General features: G+C 43.0%; 1 protein-coding gene across 1 annotated transcript; it reads right to left on the reverse strand.

The window, feature by feature from the left end:
• Position 1: 1 nt before the first annotated feature.
• On the reverse strand, positions 2–16,127 carry LOC117245781 (uncharacterized). Its single transcript, XM_078164252.1, has 5 exons — positions 15,905–16,127; positions 11,197–12,042; positions 9,961–10,122; positions 9,011–9,215; positions 2–8,668 (listed from the first exon to the last, which is right to left on the reverse strand). Exons 2-5 carry the CDS (start codon positions 11,339–11,341, stop codon positions 6,616–6,618), a joined length of 2,565 nt encoding a protein of 854 aa, XP_078020378.1. The 5' UTR covers positions 11,342–12,042; positions 15,905–16,127; the 3' UTR covers positions 2–6,615.
• Positions 16,128–19,350: the final 3,223 nt, after the last annotated feature.

Consider the following 19,350-nt stretch of genomic DNA (forward strand, 5'->3'; position numbering starts at 1 on the left):
GTAGATTTGACAGTTTTATTCAGTATATCTTCACACACTTTTAGAACAGGCTGGTTTAGTTAGGTCACACACACACATACACCCACACATACACACACTATTAATTTAGTATCACTAATAATTAGCATTGTTATCATCATAATATTAAGGGGTTTCAAAGACTCATCTCTTCTCTGCTTCCTTCGACTCCTCCAACAGAAACCTCATGCAAACAGGAAGGAGAGAAGAGAACAAGGTAAAAACGTTCTTTAGACGGAGGCTCCTACAATCGAAGGAACACACGGACGTTTTAGTAAATTAAATCATTTCGTCAAACACCGCGGGTGAAGCTGCTTCCAGTCTCCTCATGGAACAAGTGAAAGTTGATCAATGGCCCAAAATGGTGAACATTTAATGAGGCCGAAATCCAGAGTTGTCTAAAACTTTGACTGGGTTCACATTTCAGTCAGGACTGGTGCCCCAGAGCAGACGAACGTACCAGTATCGGAGGTTATCGCTCATCGTAGGGGATCTCAATAAAATGCATTTGATACAGGTCGTGGAAATGGCAGATTGTGTTTGGCTGTTTCACGTTAGGTCTTAATCAGAATGTAGCATTCTTCAATGAAAACATGGGATATGTTGGTTATTACTTGGTTTTTAGAAGCATTCCTTGAACATGTATACACACACATAGAATATGGGTCTCGGGTTTCTACCGTAGTTTGCAACACCAACCTTTTCAAGAAGGTGGCTGAAGGAAGAAGGAGCCAATCATAGCTTTTAGACAATACTGAACTCATCAATCTGACGTGTTAATGTGAATCCAGTCAGTGTGAAACTCTTCTGTCAGAGAGGACTACTTTAGGATATATTGTCCACCATCGTTTGATGAAAACCTTGCTCTAGTTTGACTCGACAGATTTCTCAACAAAAAAAGTAAGACAAGATTTCCAAACGTTCGGGCAGCTCTGACGACAGCCTCGTGTACAGGGAAATCATTCGCGACAATTTATCGGGCGCTCTGCATCAGCTGATATTTGCCTTGTTGACTGCCGTCGGCCTGCTGGCAAATAAGATGACATTCACCGTTGGCAGTGGCCAATGTTTTTCTGTGGTTGTTTCACTGAACACGTTACCCCTAAACGCCTCACAGCACCTGCAGTGTTGAGATCATGAGTGTCAGGATCTTCAGGAATTTAACCCCCAACCCTGGCAGTGCCTTGCTGTACCCATGGAGCTACATGGAAACTAACAGATGTTGGGAATCTCTCCTGCTTCACAGTTTGTGGTTTCAGGAGCTCTGACGATCCATCAACCCTGCCTCCATGCCTACTTCTACTTCAGTCAGTGCTGACTACATTTCCCATGATTCCTCTAGAGAAGAAATGGGACCTTCTTCCATTCAGCTGGTAGAAGTGCGTTAAATATTGGCGCTGGTAATTCTGTAGATAATTCCAACCAATTCTTAAACCCACTGATTTGGTCTCTGATCACAAAACCTTAGTCCGTCTGGTTTGACTGTCGAAGTGATTAAAGAAAACAACGCCCAGGTGCCGATCATTCAGTCTGTGTCAACCCTTCCAGACAATGACTACGTTTACTTGTTTATTGTACTATTATTCCAGTATGACAATATTCTGGATTTGAAATGGGGAAAAGAAGAAACCACCTACTTTTAAACATTATGAAAGACTTTGATATCAACACGTTCACCGTCAGCGGAGAACTTTGAAGAAATAAAAGGAAACCTTGATGCAACAAAGGGCACATTGATCGGCAATCCTGTCTCCTAGAAATTACCCTTATATGTTGCTGAGCTGCTTTCGCATGTTAAGTCACATTTATGTTGTGGCAACATAATTGCTGCTTGTTCAGAGACATGTCTTTCAGGTAACGAAACACTTTCTTCATGTTACCCTTTAGGCTTCAAACCGAGGTGGCTGGGGAGGATGGTGGGCGGACAAAGTGCAGGACTTTGACACTAGAACTTCGACTTTGCGTCCAGACACCTGTCTTAGGTTTACGCAACAAAAGCACTTTGGTTTTAGTAGGAAAAGAGCGTGATTTCAGTTATAGGTTAGAGCTACTGCAAGTTGCCTATTGTGGCAGAAAACAAGTGAAATACATTGTCACTGAACATTTTGCTGATACATTGAGTATCAACATTTTTGCAGTAACAGAAGCTGTAATTTGTTCGGCATTACGTTTCCGTGAAAATGTATTTTCTGTTTCAGATTAGCTGAATATAAACGTAAGCAGGCAGGGCTGTGATTGGCTGCATGTAAACACGAATATAAGTGGAATATTTATTTTCATTAGCTGTGTGAACAGTTCAGTAGGAATACTGTCTTTTTTGGAATGAGGGCAAAATCTGGAGTATGTTGTGCATGTAAACACAGTCAGTGTCAACACTCCTGGTACTGTGAGGACATTTGGATAAAATCCTAAATGAATTAGAAGGCGTCGCACCAAAACAGCTGTGTCTCCTTTTATGAGGCTGATGTCAGAGCTGCGGAGCCTTCGGGAACCCAAGCTATGACAGACAGATTTAAGACAACATTTCCCAGTCACTCCGCTCGAAAGTCCACACCCACACAGAGCGATAACAGCTCTATCTAATGCTAAGTAGTAACAGTTGTCAAGTAGAAATGGCACTCTGTAACCATGGAGATATATAACCTTATTAGTTCAGGTAAACAAAAACACCATCAACCACAACATCAACGGCTCGGTATCACCCTTGAGCTTTCTCGAGGAGGTCCTTCGAGCCTCTACGAACTCTTACACCTCAGTCCACAGGCGCAGATCTGGCCTGGGTTCAATTGGACAAGGTGTCTTTTCGATCTCAGTCTGAGACGAATCACGGACGCCATCATGGAATCTGCTTGAGCTGTCCGAACTCCACATCTGCTCCTTCCTGTACCTGTGAATTTTGCCACAAAAGGTTTAAAAAACAATTTTCCTTTTTCATCCATCCATGTGCGAATCCAATCTTGTGCACGCTGGTTTCCAAACTGACGACCAAGACTTCCGGAAAACATCCAACCAATCAGAGTTTGACATGGAAACTGTCCACTCTGTTGCCATCATTGTAGTCAAGCCACGCCCTCTTCATGGCATAGCTCTGTCCATGCTACGGGCAGCTCTGTCAGCAAAATGATACCCATCATCCTTTGCAACAAATGGGTGGTGAAGTCCGTGTTGTAATGCAGCATGGACACAGGCTTTAGGGATCATTCAACCAGACTCATACGTCTTTACATCAGAGAGGGTTGAGTCAATGATACCCATGACTCACACAATCGTCAGGTGACCGCGGCGGTTGCCGTAGTTACACAGGGAACACAGATTATATTGCCTGTGTCTTTACTTTCAAAGACAAGAATAAACGTTCCCACGTTGCGGTACAATCTGATGTCACTGCACTCTTTCTATTTATACACAGACACTTGCTGATGAAAAATATTGCTCTTCACTAATTACATATTCTAAGGTGACTTCAAACACACCAGCATGTACTACACACACGTTAGTAGCGCTATCATTGACAAAATATACTCTTTCTGTCACAAAATATCAATATCGACACGTCCGTCTTTCTGACAGTGTACGAAAAATGAATATGTTGGAACAACGGCCTGAAAATAAATCCTGAATTACTTGTTGTTCAATTCTTTGATAGGACTGATGTTACTGTCACTTTAAGGCCCTAAAACAGCTCAAGGCGTTGGGTGAATTTTGTAAACGTAGTCTATTAATCGATCAATTCATTAACCAGTAGAATTAATGGTTCTGAATGTGTCTATGAAAGGAGAGATGCACAAAGTGAAAGGGAATATTTCAGAGTTAAGACTGAACCTAGATTGTGTGCTGTCCACAACGAATTGTTGTATCTGACCTCAAATTCAGGGAAAGAGACAAAGACGGGAACAATGACGTGCTGCCGTCTCTTGTTTGGCGCTTTGTTTCTGTCTAAAAGTGCCCATTGTTTATTCCCCGTTATGCAAAAGCTTTTCTCTGCTGAAAGTCTGACGCACAGAAAACCAACTGATCCATCAACCCTGAAGCCCTCCATACAGGATCAGATCTGAGAAACCGTCTCTCCCATCTCAGAGACTACCCACCTAATTCCGCTCTCCTGACAGACTTCAAACGTCCCCTCTCATGAATGAATCAGTCTTCCCTCTGTCAGTCAGAGTGAATCACCCGCCCACATCAGTCACTCTTAGAGTCCAAAACAGCCAGTTTGTCCCCGGCACGTTTCCAAACCTCCGTCATCACCCAAGACAAGCGAGGTGTCCTCTCCTAAATGTTCAACTATTTAAAGTACTTCTTTTCTTGCTGGTGACGGACGTAAGAAAGAAAATGTCATTTCTGTCAGCAGCATTATGCACGCTCCGGCGACAGAACGTAGCAAAGGGAAAGATTCTCATGTTTCCGACTCATGAGCATTAACGTCATTGGACCAATCAAGACGGTTTTATAATTTAAGAACTGGTTACGTGGGGGTTAAAAATTAGCTTGGGTGAACATGCAACATTACATCTCTTAAATTATTATTTAATTACCTTAAACGATGTCTGGCACTCCCAGTTGTAACCACAACTCAGATGCTGATGTGAGCTCTAAATCAGTATTGGATAACTGTCGTAATTCCCATATGACATAAACGCCACGTTAGCTTTTTGGATATCTCAATCTCACAACCCGTCAGATATTGGTCTGATGACGTCTGAGGGCAACAGAAATATTTCAGGAGATCCGGTGTAGCGAGCGGATATCCGAGCCAATACTCTTCTTCTGTGCACTAATCGTTTCAGGTGATCTCTCTAAACAGATACCTGCATATGCGTGCAGATGCATTTTGTTTTTTAAAGCTAGCAAAAGCTAAATCAGCTATCAGACGATATCTAATTGCATTTTGGCAAATGCCTCTCCACAAAGACTTTTTACCTGACGCTCAAATGTGTTTGGTCAATTCTATTCGGACTACAAACTGAAACCAAAATGCTTCTGATACCAAAATCTTGCCACGTTGTCGACAGATTCTGCGTACATATGCAGATATCTGTTTATAAAGATGATGCTAGCTGCATTTGTGTATTTTTAAACAGAATTGAACAGTGAATAATTGAATGGGCAATTATTGTCTACTTTGATCAAGAGCTAATCAAGTCCTCATTGATTTTGTGTTAAGAAAGTATAAAGTGTTAGCTAGCCATAGCATCTGTTCACCTAACCACCACTGTGCAGTTATTAAAATCTTTCAGGAATATTCAACATACAATAGCAGGTGTAAGCTAACATTTGCGTGTTGATGTTGACATTTATTAACTTGGCTAAATAGGCCTGATGGCTAGTTGCAGCATTGTAGTCAAGACAAACTTTAGCAAGACCAAGTCATGACCAAGACCAGAGTGTATCGAGACCGAGACGAGACCAAGTTTTGAAGGGTTGAGATCAAGTCAAGGTCAACACCAGACAAGTGTGAGTCCCACACTGCAGGATACACTGAAGATATAAAGTGTACAGGTCATCCAGTGGTGTCCCGCAGATGTTGTCTTGACCACTCTCGAAATGTAATCTCAATTCCTCTACGTAAACAATGCAGTTTTTAAGTTTTTTCAGTGCGCAAAAAATTTGCGGGACACCCATTTAAACAATAATGAAGTCGCATGAAGGCCGAGGTTTTAGTTTATAGTATGGGTCAAACTCCCAGTACACTGGATCTCACACCTCTTATAACGCCACTTAAACAGCATCTTTTATGAGACCCTTCGTGCCGAGTAAATGCACCTGTTGGTAACACAGGTGTCGGGTCAAAAATATGTGTGAAATCGGTGGAGTCCACCTCTAAACTAACGCTGGCAGTCTTTCACGAAGACAGAAGTGAATTAACACATTCGTGTTTATCTTTGAGGACAGGCAATGAGTTTTGTAGAGAAGCACAACGAGGTTTCTTTGACCGGCTGTACCTTAGCGCCAACTAATTTGAGCAAAAGATGAGACCGTTGACTGTGTCACGTTAACGTCAACAGATAAATCAACCTTGTTAGACTGTTCACTCTGACTGAGGACACGACTGAACAGTTGTACAGACACAACACAACAAGTTGCTTCAGCTAGCTCTCGGTTCATAGCCACTGCTTCATAAACATCTCTCCAAAGTTACTTGAGGGTGGATCGCTAACTTATTTGTGTAAACTGTAAAACGTTTGTTGGGATCAAAATGGAAATCAGGCGTCCTAATCCTGACACTTTACAAACTGCTAACACCAGTTCTGTACTTGTTAAGTTTTTATAGCTCTGGATGCGATCGGAGTGAACGCCTCTCCATGCAGAAACTTCTGAACCACATCTGAGTAAAATTCCAAATCACAGTTGAAGACCCTTTGTTGAAATGAGCTAATGCTTCCTGTTGAATCTCTTCCTAACATGCGACACCTATGCTGGTCTGACAAACAGATGCTGAACAAGCGATGTTTATTAATGTGACGCAACTGATTCCCAATCACAATCGTCAAAACCTCCCCGGTTACAGAACAATCTCAAAAACAATCTCAAGGGTGGACGCCATCAGAACTTCATCCCGTGTCTGGATGACGGATGGTTTGAGCCGACCACTTCTGTCAATCACACTGTCTCCATGACGATAACGACGTCACCACTGTCCTCAGACGTTGGCGTAGTGGTGGAGGTGGAGTTACACAATATGAGTCCTTCACCAGTGGTTATCTGACCTCTGGCGGGGCAGTCTACGCTGTCATGGAGAGCAGTGTTTCCACCTCCTTTTTTATCCCTCTCCGATCCTCCTCCTCTCCTGCCACCCTCCTTCTTTTCTCCCTCCTCCTCTTTCTCCTCCTCTTCCTCATCTTCCTCCTCCACCCGACACCTGCACACCTCGATGCCGGAGTCACCAGTAAGTCGCCGATGTCTATACTGGCTCTCATCGGCTCCCATGTCCTCATCATCATCATCATCATTGTCCTCATCCTCCTGTTCCTCATCACCATCCTCCCAGCTGGGAGGTCCTGGTTCAAAGATGTCCACACAGGGGGAGAAGAGAGTCTGTTTTGGAGGGGACTGAGTAGCACGAGGGGAGGGGGAGAGAGAGGAGGCGTGGCCAGAAGAAGATCCCCCTTTGTTGGACTGGTGCAGAGCAGTGAGGGGGTCCAGGAGTAAAGCTGGGGCTGGGAGGGAAGTAGAAGACAGGGCTGGAGGAGTTGGGAGGGAAGGAGGAGAAGGAAGGGACTGAGGCGAGGATGGGGAGAGGGCTGCAGGGGGGGAGGGAGTGAAAGAAGATTCAGGGTCTATGGTTATGGCTGGGCAGGAGGACGGGGAGGATGCAGGTGTTGGCAAAGTGAGCACTGCGGCAGGAGTGGACAGTGGACCTGATCCGGTACCCGAACCAGCCTGGACATTTGATGGTAACGGAGTGATAAGATCTGACTCTGGCGATTGAGACAGGATCAGAGAAGGAACGGGATCGGCTGGTGCTGTGGCTGGATCGAGACAAGCTACAAGAACAGCAACAGACCCTGGGTGTTGAGGCAAGCCCAATGTTGGGCTGGGAGGAATCAGGGCTAGACCTGACCCAGGTGACACTTTTTGAATCTGACAATGGTCTGATGTAGGTGCATCTGTAGCAAGGGCAAGGTTTGAATGGGCAGGTTTAAGAACTGGATTCGTTTCACACTCTGGCACTACAGTGATTGTGGGTTTTAGGTTTGGCACAAGGGTAAGGGTTGAGGGTAATGGGTCTGGAGCTTGGGTAAGGTTTGTAAGTACTGGGTCTGGAAAGGGGCTAAGGTCTGTGGGTACTGGCTCTGGAACTTGGGTAGAGTTTGTAGGTACTATGGCTGGAGCTTGGGAAAGACTTGAAGATACTGGGGCTGGTGCTTGGATAAAGTCTGAAGGTGCCAAGATTGGCACAAGGCTAGAATTTGGGTCTGGGGTTGGGAGACTAGAAGAGCCTGTTATCGGGACCAAAGTTCTTCCAACATCTGGGGTTGGTACCGAGGTTGGGCTACTTGGAACACTGACTGTTTCGAAAGTTCTTGGTAGATCGAGGGTTTTGAGGGTCTGGGTGGCTGTTGCGTGGTCAGAAGTGCTAGCTGTTGGGGTAGAGGGGCCTGACACTAAGGTGGTTTTGGGGTCAGGGGTAGTTTCGGGACCCTCGGTGCTCATTACTTGGATGGAGGGGAGGGTTGTGTCAACAACACTCAGACTAGGGAGTGTACTTGGGCTACCTGTGCTGACTATTGGGGTACACGGTGCCAGGTCGAGGTGTTGCTTTATGGGAGATGTAGTTACAACAGGAAGAGCCACCTCTGAACCGGGAGAAGGCAGAGGCTGAGGGGAGGCCACCCTGGTAACAACCACAACAGTAACAGCCTGGTTGGGAACCGATGAGTCCGTGGCAACAGGTTCCTCTGCTCCAGCAGCATCTTCATCGCCGATGTCAACCGCCGCTGAGGCAACCATCCTCTCAGAAACAAATCGTCTCTCATTTACCTCCAAACAGGTTGCCGCTGCAGTGATGGTCTCCATAGTGACATCAAGAGTGAGGGGTGCGGCCTCACTGGGCGTGGTGGCGTGGCTTGTGTCAGTCTCATATGTGACAGGTGCCGATAAGGAGGAGCTACATGGAGAGGAGGGACAGCAAGAGTCGCAGGAACAACTGGAGCTACAGGAAAGACGCACATTTATTATTCATCTAGATTTATGAAAACATGAGAAAACAATTTCTTCTTGCTTTGCACCAAGTGTGTGGTGCGTCTCATTCTACAACCGAAACAATATCAACATTTTAAGCTTCCTAATCAGCAGTAGTAGAGTTCTAATCAATATTTTATTCTGAATATTCCCAACAGTGTTACCAGCATTCCTAAGAATGTCACCACTATTTTCTGAGCTGCTAACATTATTTTCCAAATGTTGAGTACTACTGCTTCTCTCCCTGTGGTGTTAGCAGTACTTGCAGTGGCCCCACCATGGCTAACCACGTTAGCATTAGCAGCATTGTTACCTGTTGTCGGAGCTGAGGGAGGAGGGACCATCACTGAGCGGCCGGTGCAACAGCGGGTCATGCTGCGTGAGCAGGTGGGGGTCGGCGGTACGCGGGGGCTGTGGGTAACGCGGGGTGGTGAACACAGAGCTGTACGGTGGAGGAGGGGTGGAGGGTTGAGCCGCCACCTCCTCGTAGGACGGCAGCTTCAGCGATGCCAGGAAACCTAAAAACAGAAGAGGTTAGACAAACAGGTTCTTTCATACCTGTAATAACTGATGTTTTTGGCCAGTAGGGGGCGGTGGAAACAAGCTGTGAAAACAACACTGAATATCATATCAGGTAGAGTACAGTGTACCTGAGCAGGTAGAGTACAGCGTACCTGAGCAGGTAGAGGACAGTGGCTGAACCACAATACCAAAGTCGTGACTGGACAAATAAACAATGAGTTGAAACTCGCTGTAAAGACGAGAGCAGCTGCAGATTCAGCTGATAATTCAGCGTCAATAATTACAATCCAAAAATGAGAACAGTCAGTGGGGGGGGTGACAGGAGATTTTGGATAAACATGGTGTAAGACAAAGGTTTTTGACAAAGGTCTCAGTTTCAGTCTCAGTTTTTGTTCTACATAACTTGATTAACTGCCCTTCATTTCCCAGATGATTTAAATATTTAGGGGAGTTTCCCTTTACGACTGAGGCTGAGCTGTATGTTGCCGCCAACTGACAGAACAGCTGCTTGTGTTATATGTACTGATGCAACAGTGCACTGAAGGAGAGCTCTTGCAGGACATAATCAGCATAAACAGAAGGAAAGCTCCACTGGCGTCCGAGCTGTAAATTTCCACTGAGTTGTCACGGCAACAGATTACAAAAGCATTTCGTCACAAAGAGACAAAACGCAAAACAAGAGGCGTCTTTATGTCTTTGTGTTGAGAGTTGAATGTAAAAGCAAACGGTCGGTTGTCTTACTGAGGTCCAGCATGGAGGACGGGTAGGAGTTGGCTCCATGGTAGGCCAGCAGGCTGATCTCTCGCTGCCTCTGCTGCTGCTGAACCCTCAGTTTGGCTCGGCGGTGTCGGTATGCGCAGCAGCAGCTGAACAGGATGAGGACGGTCCACAGCAGCCAGAACCCTGAGTACAATATTACAGCGTTACTACACACAACGACCACTCCAGACCCTCAGTCTGGAAACACCTGTGGGTCCAGTTTAGTCTTCAAATGTCTTTCAGATTCCAGATTAAAGCAGCAAGAGGAGGAAATGGTCCGTGTCTTTTTACTACCCTGGTTATACAAAGTAGACTGTGTTCAGAATCAATAAGGAATCGATAAGAATTGGACTTAGCAGAATCGAGAATGACATTCGTTTCAATAAAGTCTTTTTGATATCCATCCCTACATTTCACCTTTTTTTAACCATATTAGAATCAAAACTCAGAATCAGTTACAACCATAATCAATAAGCAGAATTGGAATCAGATTCAGAATCGACAAAATTCACGGCCCGAATCTTGATCTTTGCCGAGTCAGTCTGACATCCTGACATGTTGTAGACTCTTCAGTCTCTCTAAAAAAATTTTAAAAATTTTATAATAATTCTTCAGGGAGTGCCGTTAGTGACAGTGTGTGCTCCGTGCTCGCTCCGACAGCTTGACGGACCATCCAAAAGGGGCGTGGCCTAACAAAGGATTGATTGCAAGATAAAAAGTTGTACGTTTCTGCAAACCATGGACACATTACATCTGCATGTTATTACGTGGCGGATATGTTGAAACTTTGCGCTAATGTTAACATGCAGATAGGTTTAGGCATGAAAACCACTTGATTATAGTTCGGACAAGATCGTGTTTTGGCTAAAAATACTCAATTGCTGCGTCAACCATCACGCCCCCCCCCCCCCCCCCCCCCCCAGGTGACAAAGTCAACTCATATTCTGTACCACTTCAGAAACGCTGATATGATATGTATGAAACATGCCAATGGATTTGTGGTTTGTAGAAACGTACACTTTTCCTCTGCGACTTTCATAGTGAAGGTTGCCGACTCCTGTTCTAGCATAAGAATTAAAATCACCACAGTAAAAGCAAGATTAAATCATGCTGCATATTGCGTGAGATAAAACTATAACACATCCCAGACAAACGTCCCAGATGACAGTCAGAGCTCTTGGTAACCATGCCAACAGGGAACAGTCCAGTACAACTTACACCAGAGTTCGTAGTAGTAGGTGCAGCAGCCGGTCTCTCCGCAGCAGTGTCCCGTCTCACACAGGTATCCTCCGTTAGCATTGGCCCCGGGGCAGTACCGCGGTCTCCCCAGCAGGGGCAGGCTGCCACCGGAGTGGTACTCCATCGCACCCCTGCTCTGCCCGGACCTAGCTCCGCGCCACCGCTACCTGCTCGCCACTAGCCACTAGCAGCTAACAAGCCGTTAGCTTGCCAAACACGTAAACCAGGTCGGAGTCCAACTACATTTTTAGGTTGTTTATTTTCAAACTGAATTTTATCTCTGTTTGCTTCGGATCGAACGGCTGCGCTAGCTGTTAGCTGCTAACTGCAAGTAGCTTCAAAATGAAGCTAATCTACATTTTCAGAGCAGGTGAAATGCTCGTTGTGTTTGTGCTGCAGCTGAGAGAATTTCACGTTGAAGCAGCTGCTAGTGGAGCAGTTTCATTTTCCTCACAACAAACTATTGAGCTCATCACCTGGAGACCACGTGGAGGAGTCAGGGGCCCAGAATCTGAAGCATCATGCTCGAGAAGCCCCCGCTAAACTCAAGCTAACGAGCTAAGGAAGTCGTGCCCAGTCCGTTAGCACCAAAATGCATTGATACACAACTGGAGGTGTGTTCAAAGCTGCTGTAGGAAGGTTGGCAGAGCCCCACCCCCGCCCCCCCACGCTGCTTCACAGGTCACCTCTCTAATGTTTCACTGCACCTCTGCTAGCAAATGTTACTGTAAAAGTGCTGACTGTGAAACACTACAAGTACTGCAGCTGTAGTAGAGTACGGGCCGGTGGAGCGAGACGGGATGACGGCCAATAGGAGGTCCTGAACTGCAGAGAGAGAGAGAGAGAAGAGACACAATAGTTTATTGATAAACGACACGACAGAACGTCACACACTACTACAGCCCTGTTTGATATTCATCACTGCGTCGCCTCAAACCACAAGACGACACAATGCTCCCTCTCTCCACGGCACACACACACACACACACACGTTTGTTTTACCATACTTTTGAGGACCATCACTGACACGCTGCATTCCCAGGACTCTCACCTTAGAGAAGGTCACAAGTCCATCTCAGAGCGACTCTCACATTCCCACAACTACTGCATTTGTTTTCCTGTCCAGAAAAATATCAGTGACCATCGATGATTACTGAACACCCATAATATCCTTGTAAAACAGATCCTCAAGTACCTCTGTGATCAGTTGTTTTACTGCAGCATTTTAAGCAAAATAAAGTGAAATACGAGAGGCCTTTCCTTTTAGTCACTGAGCTTTAGCGCCACATTTCAGATCTCCGTCCATTTAAAGGTGGAGACATTTTAATGTTTTGCCTTTTACTTTATTTTCCGTTGGCTCTGCTGACAGTCGGCTAACTGTTAACATATGGAAACAGCACCCATTGCCCACCCTCCGGTCTGCACTGGTTAGCTAACGTTAGCCTTGGCCGCTCTGCACTGTGCACCACCCAGGTGGGGTGGGAGCTAGCTAGTGGCACTGCTCCCGCGTACACTGCTGTGGAGACACTGCGCCCACCCTCCAGTCTCGCCCCATGTCGCCCTAATGCTTCATTTTGAGCCACAAACCTCTTTAGCATTGTTAGCAATGTTAGCACCACTAGCCATGTTGAACAGTGCTGACAAAGCTAACAGTGATAACAAAGTTGAGGATGCTACAGGGGCTTTGTGACTCAAACTGAGCCATTAGCTCACCATGGCAACCTGGGTGGAGACCAGAGGATGGGCACAATGCTTCCATAGCAATGCTGTTGGAGTGGGAAGAAGCAGCGCCGCTAGCTAGCTCCCACCAGACCCTGCTGACGCACAGAGCAGAGTAGCCAATGCTAACGATAGCTAAAAAGTGAGGATGGGCAGTGAGCGCTATGTTTTTACATGTTAAAGCAACGAGCTGTCCGTCTGTCTCCCACCAGATTCAGATTCGGCTGGTGAACAGTGCAGTAAAATGAAGAGTCAATGGAACTGACAGCGTCCCGTCGTCCTGGCGACAACAGAACACGTGTTTGGTATGGACATAGATCTCTGCCAGGATGCCGCCAGGATGCAAGGACAGTAAACTCAATGCCATCACGTCGGGTTCTCGGCCTATCGTTCTCCTCGAGAGCTTGTTAACGTTAGCCGTTAGCACTAGGAGCTAACAGAACTAACAACATTGAGTTACATCATGATGCCATCAGGCGCTAGCCAGTAAAAACTAGTTTTGGAGGAAGGTAAATTATAACGTTCTCATAATATGTTCAAATGTAACCTTGTAAAATGTAGTTTTTTAGTGAGAAACTTGAATAAATCAGCTGTCTGAAGAGAAATGTGTTTTCACAGAAACATAAAATAGATATCAGAGGGAATGTTTTGTTATTTTATATAATTAAACTTTCTTTGTTTCCCTGGCACAAATAACAACAGAAACAAAATAAACAACAACATCAGTCCATCTGTAGTTTTGTTTTGGCCCTGCAGAGTCGGTGTCCTCACAGGAACCCTGAACCTTAGACCTTCAGCAGAGTCTTATCAGCTCTGAATGTTGAGTCTAACAGAAGGACTGAGTTTAACCCTGCAGAAATGTCCTCACTCCCAAGGCTTTACAACTCCACACACACACACACACACACACACACACACACACACACACACACACACTGCTGCAGGAAGCGCTGGTGGTCTGTAAAGAGTTTCTTACCGGGCCAAATTCTGCCTGCATGCTGCAGTGCTGCACACTGGAGAAACTGCTATGAAGTGACAGCCTCTACAGCGTGGTAAATATGACTGTCAGTGAATGCAACACAAACACACTTAATAATAACTTAATTTAAATATATGTACAAATACATTAAAACAACAGTCGTTCTGATGAAACACGAGTTCACAGGTGAGTTATGTCTCTGTACAGATCTGATAACGAGCTGAAAATACTGCACTACTATTAATATCACTTTAAAATGTCCGTATAACTTGTGACTTTATATTTGCCTCCAACATTATCTCAGTGTTTATCACACACGTTTCTCAGCAGACAGTTGATTCTGTTTCCTTCTTTAACATCAGTTTAATATCTACATCACAGTGACAGTGTGGAGCCTCTGCAGACTGACAGGAGACAGATTTGTCTCCCAGTCTCAGGTGCTGCTGCAGAGTCTTTATAAAACACCCACATCCTGACCACCACACCCAGTCTGCTGTTACTGGTCTGTGCTACTGGTTAAGATTTCTACGAGACTAAACAGGAAAACCAACTACTTCAAATATGTCCTGCAGTTTATACGACTGACTCGTTTATATGGAACTAAATTAAATATAAAATTAAACATGTTCGGCCCTCGGACACCACGACACACTCAAACTATCACTGAAGGGTCATATGATGTGACATCAGCGCGGACTCTAAAGAAAATCAAATATCTGACACATTTACATCAAAATAATTTGTTTTTAACTTTTTTAAAAATTCTCCCATAGTATTTTTAAAAATGAATTTACAGGACTAAAGGTCAGGGGCCCCTTCAGGGGGGTACCAGACGGACAACACTGAGGAAACACAACAATGCAACCAGAATGCAGAGGAGCAGAAATATGGCAGATGAAGAGGCCACTGTGTGATATTCATTATTTTTAAATAATATTTTCTGACTGTTTTACATCAGTAACAAACAGTGAAATTAAATCTATGGCTTCAAAACGCAACGTAACAGCATTCAAAACACAAAAATTTACATCAAATTAAGAGTTGAAAAAATAAAAATAAAAAACAGTCAAATTTAATTGATGTTTAAAAAAATGTGTTAAAAACATGTTTGCAGACCTTTAAGCCCTGTGGTTAAAAGTACAATGGAGAAATATTTTTGCCTGACAGAAGACAATAGTGAGTGTTTTAAATCATGAAAAAACAAAACAAAACCAAAGGAAAAAAATGAAAGAAATTAAATTTATTGTGCAAAAATAAAAACAGAAAAACCCAAATATATTAAAGATATGATGCAAAAGGAAAAAAAGTTGAAATTCAATTAAACTGTGAAATGATCTGTGGTCATTTGTAGCCTAAATATATTCTGCCACTCACACAGCTGACTCCTTTGCATCAAACTAAATTACCTATAAATTAAGAAATCGTCTCCGATCGTGTTTAAAATTTAATTTATGAGAATAAAGTCCCCGAAAACGAAGGTCAGGGGCCCTTTAAGGGGGCCAGACGAGATCAGTCCATGACAGCGTCTCACACACACACACACACACACACACACACTGATCACTGCATGTTAATTTAAATATATTTCCTGCCTCACAGAACTCAGCTGTGTTTTAAATAAATTAATTAATCAGTTGATTGTTAGACTGATAAAGGCAGGTGGTGTGTGCTGTGGGGCTCCTTGATGGGGCCCTCTGGTCAGTCTGGGCCCAGAGTGTGACACCCCATAATACCCAGTAACTGACACAGAGGCCACAGATGTGTGTGAATGTGACAGTAACATCCGGTCAGTGTCACAGTCTGTGTAACATTCAGGGACCGAGTCACAGCACGTTAACATGACTCAATACACTGTGTGTGTGTGTGTGTGTGTGTGTGTGTGTGTGTGTGTGTATTTATAAATGCAGTGTGTATATTCAGCCCGCAGACAGACCCCCCCCCCCCCCCCCCCCCCCAGCACCGACAGCTAATAAACAAAAACAACCGTACCGCTCCATCCATCCGTCCGTCCTCCTCTCCGTCAGCCTGCGGGCCTCGCTGCTGCTGTTGTCGGTGTGATTAGTGGGAGTGTGTCGGTGCTCGGTACCGCCGGGGCCTCCTCTCTCTGCTTCTCCGGTTCCCCGCCTCCTCGCTCTCCCTCCTCGGTGCGACCCTCCGCCAGCCCCGCCGCCATCAGCGCGAGCGGCTCGTCAAGCCCGCGCGGCGCGAGACCACACACTTCCGCCCTGTCGCCTGTGTTGATTTCAAAATAAAAGCCGCTCAGACCTGAAAGCTCAGAGTTAATTATTGTCCCAGACCAAAGTCTGACACAAATGCACATTTACAGGTATGAAGTTAAAGTACTGCATTTAGACTGATGTTACAAAAAAAGAGAAAATAAATAAAATTTAAAAAAAGGGAAAAGCTATCTTGCCAACACAAGAACAAGAAAAGACAAAATTAGCAAAATTAATTATGGTTATAGTAATAAATACAAAACATATAAAATACATGATTATTATTATTATTATTGATATTAATATTTCGGTTACCTGCGTTTAGAAGCAAATAATTAACTTTTTACACGACTAAATGTATTTTTTAAATTTTATTATTTTAGTTACTTTGCAGATTTACATTATTAATAGAAAATACAAATAGAATTATCATAGATTAATCTATTTATTAATATGTATATGTAAATATATATATATATATATATATATATACACATATTAATAAATAGATTAATCTATGATAATTCTATTTGTATATATATATATATGTATATATATGTATATATAAATGGTAATTAAAATTAGCTCTACCTTTACATTAATTATTGCTACTTTTACTCAAGTATAAGATGTAAATTCTTATTCCAATAAGTGGTTGATCTTCCTGTAGGCCACAAATGCCATTTAAGGTGCAGTACAAAAAATAAGAAAAAAATAAGAGCACCAAAATGTAAATTATGAACATCTTAAATGTTTGTTTATTATTATTATTATTATTATTATTATTATTATTATTATTATTATTATTGTTAGATAAGTTTTTTTTAAATGTTTTTTCTCATTAGCTCTTGTTTGCAATAATGCATTAAATATAAAAGTAAATGATAGTACTTATTTATAACGGGGTGGAAGCTTGCTCAGGGTGCTGAATATACTGCATAACAACATATACATTAGATTATAGAGTATTTATGTTCATGTTTATGGAAAACTGTTTGATTCAACGTCTGTTTTCTGTCTCTGAGGGAACTTCGTCACATCCTGTGTTTTATTTAATATAGGGGCATGCAAGAAGGTATTGTGCATGTGTGTTAATGACAAAAAGAGTGAAAAAATTTAATTTCCCCTCAGGGGGATTAATACAGTATATAATTTTATTTTTTTTTTAATTAAAAAAAAAAAATTACTGCCTTTTTTTTCCACCAGTGTGTTTCTTTCCTGTCCTGCATGTACGCTATCCAATTATGCTTTATTATATTTATGTCAATTTAAAAATGAAAGAAGAAGACAAAAGACTTAAAAAGTTTTATTTTGTAAAGCAGAAAACAGCCGTGCCTAAACGGGAAGCTCGGCGTGTGTCCGTTATTTGAAACTCGACAGCCCCGCCATTACAGCCACCAGCCGGTAACGGCACCGAGTCCCCTGCAGTGAAGGATCAGCGGACTGTCGGTGATAGAAACGACACAGATGAAATTACACATCAAAAACATGCATCATTGTTTATTCTGATCTAATGGTTATATTGACAACAACATGTTTGTGTTACAGGATGAAACAAACATGTTTATAGATGGAATGTTGATCAGAGTCAGTGTGAAGGAAACACGGTTAAATCAACGGAGGGTTGATATAAATTTTTGTATTGATAATAAATGGTAGTATTGATAATAAATGGTAGTGGGCTACTGATGGTGGAAAAATGAGGGATTATGGATTCTCATGGCGGACGCACTGGCAACTGATTGGCCCGAGGTGACGGACTGCGGGCCAATCAGAGTGCACGCTGGGGGAGGCTGCCGCTCCTAGCAACAAGAGGAACTTTTATTTTTTGTTAAAGCTGCTGAAAAAACAAACAAACTCATAAATACTTATATCAGAGTTTATACTCCTTCCTGTCCAGTGATAAGCATGTGTTGATGTTTGTGATAAACTGAAGGATGAAGTGTTCCTTTATGTGTTGATGTTTGTGATAAACTGAAGGATGAAGTGTTCCTTTATGTGTTGATGTTTGTGATAAACTGAAGGATGAAGTCTTCCTTTATGTGTTGATGTTTGTGATAAACTGAAGGATGAAGTCTTCCTTTATGTGTGGATGTTTGTGATAAACTGAAGGATGAAGTCTTCCTTTATGTGTTGATGTTTGTGATAAACTGAAGGATGAAGTCTTCCTTTATGTGTTGATGTTTGTGATAAACTGAAGGATGAAGTCTTCCTTTATGTGTTGATGTTTGTGATAAACTGAAGGATGAAGTCTTCCTTTATGTGTTGATGTTTGTGATAAACTGAAGGATGAAGTCTTCCTTTATGTGTTGATGTTTGTGATAAACTGAAGGATGAAGTCTTCCTTTATGTGTTGATGTTTGTGATAAACTGAAGGATGAAGTCTTCCTTTATGTGTTGATGTTTGTGATAAACTGAAGGATGAAGTCTTCCTTTATGTGTGGATGTTTGTGATAAACTGAAGGATGAAGTCTTCCTTTATGTGTTGATGTTTGTGATAAACTGAAGGATGAAGTCTTCCTTTATGTGTTGATGTTTGTGATAAACTGAAGGATGAAGTCTTCCTTTATGTGTGGATGTTTGTGATAAACTGAAGGATGAAGTCTTCCTTTATGTGTGGATGTTTGTGATAAACTGAAGGATGAAGTCTTCCTTTATGTGTTGATGTTTGTGATAAACTGAAGGATGAAGTCTTCCTTTATGTGTCGATGTTTGTGATAAACTGAAGGATGAAGTGTTCCTTTATGTGTCGATGTTTGTGATAAACTGAAGGATGAAGTCTTCCTTTATGTGTGGATGTTTGTGATAAACTGAAGGATGAAGTCTTCCTTTATGTGTGGATGTTTGTGATAAACTGAAGGATGAAGTGTTCCTTTATGTGTTGATGTTTGTGATAAACTGAAGGATGAAGTCTTCCTTTATGTGTGGATGTTTGTGATAAACTGAAGGATGAAGTCTTCCTTTATGTGTGGATGTTTGTGATAAACTGAAGGATGAAGTCTTCCTTTATGTGTGGATGTTTGTGATAAACTGAAGGATGAAGTCTTCCTTTATGTGTCGATGTTTGTGATAAACTGAAGGATGAAGTCTTCCTTTATGTGTCGATGTTTGTGATAAACTGAAGGATGAAGTCTTCCTTTATGTGTCGATGTTTGTGATAAACTGAAGGATGAAGTCTTCCTTTATGTGTCGATGTTTGTGATAAACTGAAGGATGAAG

Source organism: Epinephelus lanceolatus, chromosome 22 (genome assembly GCF_041903045.1).
Source record: "Epinephelus lanceolatus isolate andai-2023 chromosome 22, ASM4190304v1, whole genome shotgun sequence".
Taxonomy (NCBI): Eukaryota; Metazoa; Chordata; class Actinopteri; order Perciformes; family Serranidae; genus Epinephelus; species Epinephelus lanceolatus.

Excerpts from the sequence above, each read along its gene's own strand:
- LOC117245781 (XM_078164252.1), bottom strand. The coding sequence starts at position 11,341 with ATGGAGTACCACTCCGGTGGCAGCCTGCCCCTGCTGGGGAGACCGCGG. Across the intron at positions 10,123-11,196 it reads CTACTACTACGAACTCTGGT|GGTTCTGGCTGCTGTGGACC; the intron begins GTAAGTTGTACT and ends TATTGTACTCAG. Across the intron at positions 9,216-9,960 it reads GTCCTCCATGCTGGACCTCA|GTTTCCTGGCATCGCTGAAG; the intron begins GTAAGACAACCG and ends TTCTGTTTTTAG.